Source organism: Solea solea, chromosome 16 (genome assembly GCF_958295425.1).
Source record: "Solea solea chromosome 16, fSolSol10.1, whole genome shotgun sequence".
NCBI lineage: Eukaryota > Metazoa > Chordata > Actinopteri > Pleuronectiformes > Soleidae > Solea > Solea solea.
In genome coordinates, this window is record NC_081149.1 from 1,771,935 (window position 1) to 1,783,739 (window position 11,805).

Consider the following 11,805-nt stretch of genomic DNA (forward strand, 5'->3'; position numbering starts at 1 on the left):
CACACATTCTTCTTCTTTTCTTTTTTACAAGATACATCTGTTAAAAAAAAGATGGTTGGAAACAGTGACGGACACAGACATTTCAGGGGCTTATGTGGAAAAAGGGGGCACCCCTCATACTAACTGAAGAAAGAACAGTAACAGTAGTGTAGTTACACATTTTGCTCTTACTTACATATCAACAAATGCCACTATACAAACACTGCTAACACTGCTAACACTGCTAACACTGCTAACACAGCTAACACTGCTAACACAGCTAACACAGCTAACACTGCTGACACTGCTAACACAGCTAACACTGCTAACACTGCTAACACTGCTAACACAGCTAACACTGCTAACACAGCTAACACAGCTAACACTGCTGACACTGCTAACACAGCTAACACTGCTGACACTGCTAACACAGCTAACACAGCTAACACTGCTAACACTGCTAACACAGCTAACACTGCTAACACAGCTAACACTGCTAACACAGCTAACACAGCTAACACTGCTAACACTGCTAACACTATCATTAAAATGACTTCTGTATTTGTTTCCCAGTAAATCAGTCAATGTTGACATGATGCTACACAGTGTTCTGCAGAAACTCCTCACTCCTCAGGACGAGCTCATGTAGACGCAGCGGAGAGAAGCAAAAACACAGCAGGACAAAACAAACAGCGATGAGGGGAAGAGGAGGCGGCCTGAAAGCAGCAGCTAACTAGCATGGCTAGCACTAGCATTCCTTCCTTGCTGTGCATCCATGAAACCTCTGTGGCGTCAGGGCGACTGTTGTCTGCAGGGCAAGCCTGAGCATGTGGTTACTGTGTTAATGTGTGAACCTTCCTTCATTTTAAGCACATTATAACTTGAACCTCACACACTCATACACACTCACAAGCACCTGAGCATTATACACAGTTAACAGACCATAATCTGCTCAGTAGACAGAAACTGTGAGGAGTTTGTGTTTAATCCTGTGACTTTACTCAAGTGTTTTAAAGGTAAGGCTCATGTTAGACTAAGATTCACAAGCCAGCGTTAAAAAATTTGTATTAACATGGGTAACTGGGTATTTTGTGGGACTGGTAAACTTCACAGAAGAGTGGGTGGAGTACTGGAAACATCTGGAAACATCTGTGTGGTACATGTCCTAAGCACCCTGGAGATGTCATCAGGCCCTGGGGCTTTGCCTAGCTTGCACCTACGAAGTTGTAGTTGCATGTCTCTCTCTGAAAAGGGCACTACCTGGTGGTCAAAAGCATGTTTGCAGGAATAACTCAGAATAACTCACAGATACTGTATACATACCAACTGCATACATCACATGTGTGAAAACAGTGATTAGACAACACAGAAATGCAATCTTTGTTCATGTGAACGATTCTTTATTCACAGACATCACACAGCACATACGCTGATGATGTTTAGTTCCACACAGTATTGGTTGACTGGCAGATAGATTCCTTATGTCTGCAATTCTCATATTCTTCTCACTTCAGTGCTGCAAAGTCAGAGCAGAAACAACAGTTGACATGGTTATGCTGACAGCTCAGAGTCAGTAACAGTGAGTTTGATGCTGAGACCAGGACCTGAACATTTGATCAGTACTTCTTCATCGCCACAATATTCATGTGGTACTGGCTGTGCTGTCTGACTGGATGACGCCATTGTATTAGAAATGGTACGGTATGGTTTGGAACGGCGAGGACAGCGAACGCAACGTAACAGACAACGATGGAGGACGTTCTGTTGTGGGTGGAGCTCCACCCTTACCAGACCGTAAATGACCTCACTTTCTTATACTTGACATTCAAAGTAAGTCTTTATTTAATCAGAGTTTGACATGTACCTTGAATTCCCACAGGACCATGGCTCCATCCAGACCCACGCTGCTGTACTTCTCCACTTTATCTTTCTGCCCGGACATGATACGCAGCTGCCTGCAGGGACACGACACACAAGCACAGACCAGCAGGTTCAGTCAGTCGCCTGTGGTATATCCAGAGTACACCACAGCACATCATGAACATGGGCATGAATCTGGTACTGTTATGGATGTTTGGAAAGGTGGTGCAGTCCCTGATGGTCTTGTGGACTGTCCAGTTGCCACAGACAGTGTATATGTTTAGAAGTCTTTCTTAAAGGTTATTGCTCCACCTGAACCAAGGACTTGAGCCTGGGACCCTCAGATTACAAGTCTGATGCTTTACCCGTATATCCATTCAGTCTGACAATGTGGGTCCCAAGAGGGTTTGTCTACGGTTTCCATGTGGGGCCCATGTAATGGAAACCAAATGGGACATGCGTAATTTGCCTACTTCAAGTCCATGCCAACTTAGTGCCCACTTAATTCCCAAGTAGCTTGGAAAAAGGGAACGAGTGGGGATGGGCTTGAAATGTGCAAACACAGGTGAGGCCATCATGGAAACTATTGAGCTGAACATTAAAGAGAGTTCATACACAGTTGCATACTGTATTTGGCACACACAGGCATTTTCTCAGCAGTTACAGGAGCAGGTAACAAACTGTGGACAAAAGTGCAAAACTATCTAATTGTATGAAATTTACACTGTCAAAGCTTTTTAAAGATTTTGGGTTAATCAGGTGACATCTGAACTTTGACAAATAAAGTCTAAGCAGGTCATTTCCTATCAGACAAAACATTTCTGATAATCCTGAGATAAACGCTTTGTTTTTGAGTTTCATGAGTTATTTCTTTATCAGAAATGCCTGGAGGTCATTTCATTACATCTGCACTTATTATGACAAAGTAAATACAATAAACCAGAGGGATTGACGTCATATTTGCTGCAAATGAAATGCTCGGCAGAGGCAAACCATCTCAAAATGGTGCCGAGTTGAGCTACATGCAAACATATTCCTGAGATAGTGTATATATAAATATGGACACTGGTTTTACTAAGTGAGCCTTTGGTGAGTGGCTAACAGCTGTTTCCAGTGAATGTACCTGCACACAGGTTCAACCAGGTACAGCCACACTTAAATAAACATGCAGTAGCCCTTTAAACTTGCAGTCATGATTGTTGAGTGTTTTAGAATAGCCTCTCTGTCTCAATTGTCAGACAATAATTATTTTGGGTGACTACTAACGCTGAAATTGCAACCATTGAACGACTGCTGGAAGTGAAAAGGTTCCTGGTGGACGTTGTGGAAACAGCAGCAGTGTCTCTTACGTGATGCTGTTCTGATGAAGGGTCTTCAGCTCGTTGCTGTCGTCCTCAGTAGCTCTCTTGTCCAGGTTACGGAAGTGCTGCATGGCCGACATGCTGGTCTTAGACGTTTGTTTGGGGACGTCAAGCTTCTTCACAAACTCCAGACCTCCAGGACCTTTATAGGTGAACTGGTATGGGCAACAGTCATGACCCTGGCGTTGACACACAAACATAGAATTATACATTTAAACATCATTACAGCTACTTGCAAGGTCATTAACATGCATGTGCATAACACAACGATGGGTTGTGATAGAAAATGTGCTGTATGAAAGTGTGGGTGAATTGTTGTGAATGGGTGAAGACTGTAGTGTAAAGCAGGAAAAGTGCTAACCATTTACATTTCTAAAATTCCAAATAAAGGCATTTCATTCAATGTTCTTCACCAAGACAAACTAGCTTTGGTGAACAGTGATTGGGTTTCGCTCTGCAGACACGTGTGGCAAAGACAACTACAACGTCGACCCTGGAGGTGAGCTCAACGTGATGACAACAGAGAAGCAGCTTTTGTATACATGCAACATGGTATAGTGGAAAAGTGCTATTAGAGGTCAGGTGTGTAACTTTTTAATGAATGTGTTGGTTGCACTTGAAAATATGACCCTGTGTAATTGTTGTAAATAAAAGTTTTATAGCCTTAGTTTAAACCTGTACCTGTAGGAAAGGGCCATTCTACGCCAAGGCCCTACGCCTTCAGACGTTTACGTGGTTTGCTGTCACATTTTGAAATCAGCAGATGTAAATTTTAATGTTTCCCATTTTCAAACGTAGTTTGTTTTTATGTAAAGCACATTGAGTTGCCTTTGTGTATGAACTGTGCTATACAAATAAAGTTGCCTTGCCTTACTATGCAAACAAAGAAGAACAACATCCTTTCTGGTATGAAAAGGCCACCACAGTTCCCTGACACCTGCCTCTCTACACCTGTGTGATCCCATCACACAACACGATTATTAAAAACATGCATAAAACAGGTCATAGTTACCGCAGCAACAATCTCAGTGGGGCTGACATAGAGGACACTCGACAGCGGCAGATGTTCAGTGGTCAGCTGGGTAACCCTGGAGAGACAAAGGTTACTTCTATCAAAGCTGATGATACATAAAGACAGACGAGCAGGTCAAGAACAAGAGCAACTCTGCTTTTAAGTTCAGGTAATGGCGGGACGTTATCCCGTGTTTGCTGTTCACGTTCACAGATTCATGTTCTCAACAGCAAGAGAACCTTCAGAGATGAGGAGGTGGACGAAGGCTGCAACAGTTACATCAGAACTTCACCCCTGACTTCACTACATTCCAGTTGAGAGGTCGGAAACTCAAACACTATCTCGGGCTAGCCATTGTTTGCTATTGTTAGCAATACCAGTCAATAAGAATGTTGTACATGGTATTAGCAACATGTTTGAAGTGATTGTTAACTCTGGTCACACTGATGGAACAAGAGGCTGAGCAGTAGAACTCACTCCTTCTTCTGGGCAGCGTCCGCCACAGTGATGCTGCTGTTGTGGGCCACCCATGCAAGCTGGTCTCCACTGGGGGAGAAGGAGACACTGTGCACCCAGCCCCCACAGTCCTTATGCTCCAGCAGCACCTCGCCAAAAGGCATCTTGGCCCCCCAGGCAGTGGGTCCAGGCTTGTCCTCAATGTCCTTAATGTAGGCAGAAAAGACCCTGAGACGCAAAGACATCTGTTAGACAGTAGTAGTGTTTGGATCATGGCATAGTTCGGTTTGGGACAGTACAGTACGGTTTGGAACGTTAAAGGCCCGGGTCAGGCTTGTGTTTCGACTGAGAATAGTTCCTTTACTTGGTAGGCGGGGTGTGGACTGTGCCTGACGACAGCGTAGAACATAGCGTAGAACACATAGAACACAACAGACAACACAACAAAGAACACAACAGAGAACACAACAAACAACACAACAGACAATACAACAGACAACACAACAGACAATACAACAGACAACACAACAGAGAACACAACAGACAACACAACAGAGAACACAACAGACAACACAACAGAGAACTCAACAGAGAACACAACAAACCACACACCAGACAACACAACAGAGAACACAACAGAGAACACAACAAACCACACAACAGACAATACAACAGACAACACAACAGAGAACACAACAGACAGCACAACAGAGAACACAACAGACAACACAACAGACAACACAACAGAGAACACAACAGAGAACACAACAGACAACACAACAGACAATACAACAGACAACACAACAGAGAACACAACAGACAACACAACAGAGAACACAACAGACAACACAACAGTGAACACAACAGACAACACAACAGACAACACAACGGACAACACAACAGACAATATAACAGACAACACAACAGAGAACACAACAGACAACACAACAGAGAACACAGCAGACAACACAACAGACAACACAACAGCCAACACAACAGAGAACACAACAAACAACACAACAGACAATACAACAGACAACACAACAGACAATACAACAGACAACACAACAGACAATACAACAGACAACACAACAAAGAACACAACAGAGAACACAACAAACAACACAACAGACAATACAACAGACAACACAACAGAGAACACAACAGACAACACAACAGAGAACACAACAGACAACACAACAGAGAACACAACAAACAACACAACAGAGAACACAACAAACAACACAACAGACAATACAACAGACAACACAACAGACAATACAACAGACAACACAACAGAGAACACAACAGACAACACAACAGACAATACAACAGACAACACAACAGACAACACAACAGACAATACAACAGACAACACAACAAAGAACACAACAGAGAACACAACAGACAACACAACAGCCAACACAACAGAGAACACAACAGACAACACAACAGAGAACACAACAGAGAACACAACAGAGAACACACAACAGAGAACACAACAGCCAACACAACAGAGAACACAACAGACAACACAACAGACAACACAACAGAGAACACAACAGACAACACAACAGACAATACAACAGACAACACAACAGACAATACAACAGACAACACAACAAAGAACACAACATAGAACACAACAAACAACACAACAGACAATACAACAGACAACACAACAGACAATACAACAGACAACACAACAGAGAACACAACAGACAACACAACAGAGAACACAACAAACAACACAACAGAGAACACAACAGACAACACAACAGACAACATAACAGAGAACACAACAGACAACACAACAGAGAACACAACAGACAACACAACAGAGAACACAACAGCCAACACAACAGAGAACACAACAGCCAACACAACAGATAACACAACAGAGAACACAACAGACAACACAACAGAGAACACAACAGACAACACAACAGAGAACACAACAGACAACACAACAGAGAACACAACAGACAACACAACAGAGAACACAACAGAGAACACAACAGACAACACAACAGAGAACACAACAGACAACACAACAGCCAACACAACAGAGAACACAACAGACAACACAACAGACAACACAACAGAGAACACAACAGCCAACACAACAGACAACACAACAGACAACACAACAGAGAACACAACAGAGAACACAACAGACAACACAACAGACAACACAACAGAGAACACAACAAACAACACAACAGAGAACACAACAGAGAACACAACAGACAACACAACAGAGAACACAACAGAGAACTCAACAGACAACAATGGAGGACACCCAGCAGCTCTTTGGTTCCTGCTCGGTTGGAGACATCATGTTTAGTCTGAGAACTGCAGGCGTTTGCTTTGACGTCCATTCCAGATATTTACACCGATCACAGAGGAGGGTCATTTTGTTATTATTGTGAATGGACATGTGCACTGTACTGTACCAAACTGAACCATTCTACTCTTAGAGGGTCTTAGATCTGCTGGTCTCACCTGCAGTGAAGGTCTGCAGATCCAGCAGCCAGCAGGATGTTGTTGGGATGCCAGTCCAGACTCAGGACTGTGGAACGAATAAGCTTCTTGATGTGCTTACTCAGCCACCTGACGAGGAGAGAGACAGTGGTAAATGGATTTAAATGTGTTCATGATGAATGAATATATGAAAACACTGTATATTATGAAGAGTATGCCAAGGTCCAAGCTTTAGTAGATCAAGGGGTAACAGGCCCCAGAAGAAATCTGATTGGCCCTTGAAGAGCCACTTACAGTCAGTAGTTTTTTCTTCTGTATGTTGCATTAACATTGTGGATGACACATATTTTAGTAGTAGTTTATAGTTCTCATTATAATATAACGAGACATTTTTCTCATTATAACAAGGATGGAAACAGAGACAGACCCTAATCAGAACACAGGCAACAGTGTTAGTCACATGTTCTAGCATCAGTGCTACACTGACGTGTAAATGGAACTCTTGTTTTGCTCACCAGTCGTTTTCCTTCTCGAAATAGCAGACAGAGATGAGGCGAGCTCCGCTGCCCAGGGCGAACTTGTTCTCCAGCGGTGACCACTTCACACACGTGGCTGCACGGTTGATGCGCACCAGGACCAGGGTGGGCTTCCACACGCCGTCCTTCAGAGTCCACACATAGGCATTACGGTCAGACGCACACGTAACAATGCGGTTGGTCTCTGGAGCCCAGTCAACACCTGGGAACAGAATTATGAGACTGTGTCAAAGGGTCCAAGATGAAGGGCCCTTTCAGACCTGGTTTTAACAGCACTGCCTATCACTGTTCTCACCTAAGGCGTCGATGTGGCATAAACAGCTGTTGTTTCTCTGGACTCATGAAAAGTTCTCTTTTGAGATGTTTGTGCTTCTCAAAGGAGAGTGACAGTACACTGGAAATACACTGTTTATGCTCCGTATTAAAACTTAAAATATACTTATTACCTTTCATTTCTTTGGCTTTTTAATGTTAAATGAAGGATATTTACATTTGATAAATAATTAGGTTTAAGATGAAAGATGTGAAAGATCAATATACTGGCCAGCACTAGTCACAGGTCTGACCATACAGCTGTGTCTGCTGTGACATTAATTAGGATTTTAACCATAAGAAGTAATATTGTCAGTGTCATTATTGTGGTGCTACCTTTTTATTACCATAACAAAAAAAACCTGAAACCGCTGTCAGATGACGTCAGTTAATACCATGGATGTTAATACCAGGTCTTATTCTAACTGTGTACAGCCATAATCATAGGTAAGCACATTCTGTTCACTGAAAAGCCTCATGGTTAAAAACTCTTACAATCAGAAACATTAGACGAACAATGTTCAATTCACCAAGGTCAAAGTTGAACTTTGAGTCCAAAATTGTACGTTCAATGGTAGAGTATTAGGGACACATTTAAAAAAAACTGAAAGAAAGAACAAAATAAAACAGCATGGATTCTGAGAAAAAAGTCAGAATTCTGTCTATTTTTCTCAGAATTAATGCTGTTTTATATTATTCTATTTTTTTTAATGTGGCCCTAATAGTCGTCCGTGCATTTTTGACGCTTCAGTTGAATTAATAAAAGGAGTTGCTGAGTAACTAGACATCTTTCTGTCTTGCTGCTCAGGATAAGTCATGTGAAAAGCAGCTGTTGGTTATGAGGTGCAGTACCTGTGATTCGTCCACTGTGCTCGTTGAGCTCATGGATCTTGACCCAGTCTTTGCCTTTTTTCTCATAGATGTTCACCATGTTGTTGTTAGGACTCACTGCAATCTCTGTGGAGACATGTTTCACTTCAAGTTTCAGTTCAAGAGTCTCTGCTTGGTCTTCACTAACAGAGACAGTAAAACACTCATGTCTTGACATAAAACCCCATCACGTCCTGTGCTCAGCATGGACGACACAATACTTACAATACTACAATATTGAGAATCACAGAGTGAGAGATGTGAGTATAATAACTTTGTTTTCTTAATGTCACGTAAACACATTTGTCCGACTAAAATTGAGCTTGTCTTCATCGGGTCTAACATACCTGGATAATGTGATTCATATACCAGTTGCATGTATATATATATATACACATATATATATATATATATGTATATATATATATATATGTATATATATATATATATGTATATATATATATATATATAACTACGGGGGCCTTCGCATGCCAGAAAGGACGGTGTTTCTTCTTCACTTATGTAGTAAGTGAAATACTCGGTCTGGATTGTCCGCCTCCATAAAGCCAAGTACATATGACACGTTTTTTCTTATTATAACGTGATTATACTTTAACACAAACACATTTCTGCCAATAAACCCTCCACACTGTTACACACAGGACCTTTAAACTACTAGATCTTTGCTTTTAAAATGGACTTCATAATGGAGTGATGTTTATACATATTTATTGATTTTTTTTATCTCTCTCTGTGGCCAAGTCCTTCTTAGACAACTGTTTATTTGCTTTCTTTTGTACTTTCTTTTGTGTGTTAAGCAATTTGTTTGAATGTATCTTACTTGATTTTAATTATTTTACTGTCAGATACCCAGATGGACTTTGTGCAACCAAAGTACAGCTGGTCGCATTAAAGCTCTTTGTGCCCACTTCCTGTATTGATAATCAGATTCCCCAGCATCCTCCAGGCAACATTAATGCAATTAGAGGAGGGAGAAGATGTATCAGCAGGCTGTGTTGCAACTGTAGCTTGTGTTAAAGCTGCACTAGGCAAAATCTGGTTTTGTGAGTCTCATTCCCAGTCGGTTAAATATGACTTTCGATCAGAAATGAGATGTTTTCCATGACTGCTTAAAAATACAAAACAAGTGCAATTACCATGTGTACATGTCTGAATTTAAGTGGGAAATATAGACTTTTATTCAAAACCCTAAACACTTAAAAGCTAACTTAAGAGACTGTGTCAGGCCTCAATCAGCACCTATTCCAAAACCCACAACAGAACCAAGCTCACTGTGAAACAGACAGAAATGAAACTGAATTCAGAAGTCGACTATGGTCATATGGCCCAATAACATCTGCCGTTATTACCTCTATCCCTTATCTAAGCAGACTTGATACCATTCAACAAATCTGAGTCATAAAAAAACTGCTTTTTTATTTACCTGCAGCCAATCAGAGACATGTTGGAATATCAGTAGACAAGTTTATGGTATGTACAATAGACTGTGAACAAGTTTTGTTATGGCTAGCATGGCTACACAACATGCTAAGTTAGCTTTATGACTGTAACATAAGTTTGTTTGGATATATATATATATACATATATGTATATATACATATATGTATATATATGTACATATACATATATATATTTGACATTTTCTCCCATTTACATTTTGCTAAATGATTTTTATGCAATTATTGCTCAATAACACTAAATAAAATACACTGTACACACAAGGTTGTGATATCAATATTGGACAACAAAAAGTGGCATTGAGCCGTTCCAAGCTTGTACTCAGGCAGGTGAGCAGGTCACTTACGGGTCCTGTCTTTGTTCCAGGAATGACAGGAGAGCGGCTCCAGGCCGAAACTGTGGAGCGACATGTCTGAACAGGGGCAGAGGAGGCTGCTGGAATGCGGCTGTGGTGTCGGCTGTTGTGGAGAGATGTGCTGCTACAGGTCAGGGATGAGACAGGAGACAAAGACACGGAGGCATTTTGTTAAAAATCAAGACTTCACACACAACTCTTAAACGTGGGTGAATGTGCAGACTACAGGCACATATAGTTTGCTGTGTGAGAAATGACTGTGGGCTAACGACACCTCTTATCAGCTGAGGTGCACGACATGCAAACATGCTTTAACTGTGACGTCGGTAGTTCTCTCTCCCTTCACCTCTAACAGGTAACTAAACTTGTCCTAATCACCCAAACCTTTAAGTCATTATATGTCACTTTTACATTATTCTCATAATGCCTAATAAATAAGTACTTCCTCAGACTGGTACACAGAAATACACTCCCAACATTCCTTTTGTTGGAGTATTTGGCTCTACCCCTTCTACGCCTTCTTACACAAACAATAAAGCATTGAGAAACTGATGAGAAGCAACGAACACTGCATTAGACAGAATGAATGCTTGTAATAGAGTAATAGACTCCATTACAAGTGCAGCAGATGGAAAGACAAAAACCAGTTTGACCTGCTGTCAGAGCCTAAACTCTTACCTTTGCCGTGTGTGATAATGATTATGTGGAGTTGTTGTGGTTGCTGGTGGTGGTTGAAGGTGCAGTGCTGTTGTATTCGTGGACTCTGGGCAGTCGACACGAATGGAGCTGTGCAGTCTGCACTTTGTGAAGGAAGTGACTGTTGTATGACTGAAGGCAGGGAAAGAGAGGTGGGTGTGTCTGCCCCCGAGCTGTTGAGCAACCATCTCGTCTGTTGTGATAAAGCCAAGCCTGTCACTCTCAGGTTGGTATGCCACCAGTTAGTCTTCATGCAAAGATACAACCTCCTCCATTTATAGCCTTGTTTCCTCATTTTGTTTTTTAAATATTATTTTTAACACTTTATATTCTGGTTTCTGTCTAAATGACATTAACCGTTTGCTTTCTACTGATTCATGGTGATATAAAATATGTGGTGTCGTA

The 11,805-nt window shown here is 41.5% G+C and overlaps 1 protein-coding gene across 2 annotated transcripts; it reads right to left on the reverse strand.

The window, feature by feature from the left end:
• Window positions 1–1,358: 1,358 nt before the first annotated feature.
• Window positions 1,359–11,529, reverse strand: zgc:86896 (uncharacterized protein LOC415190 homolog). Of its 2 annotated transcripts, none has more exons than XM_058652511.1 (10): window positions 11,383–11,529; window positions 10,696–10,825; window positions 8,853–8,957; window positions 7,668–7,890; window positions 7,174–7,281; window positions 4,690–4,896; window positions 4,213–4,288; window positions 3,189–3,379; window positions 1,844–1,934; window positions 1,359–1,495 (listed from the first exon to the last, which is right to left on the reverse strand). In XM_058652511.1, the coding sequence occupies exons 2-10, from the start codon at window positions 10,757–10,759 to the stop codon at window positions 1,490–1,492; spliced, it is 1,071 nt and encodes a 356-aa protein (XP_058508494.1). In that variant the 5' UTR covers window positions 10,760–10,825; window positions 11,383–11,529; the 3' UTR covers window positions 1,359–1,489. The 2 variants fall into 2 exon arrangements, with proteins under 2 accessions (XP_058508494.1, XP_058508493.1); XM_058652510.1 differs by having other exon boundaries at window positions 10,696–10,828.
• Between the last annotated feature and the right edge of the window lie 276 nt (window positions 11,530–11,805).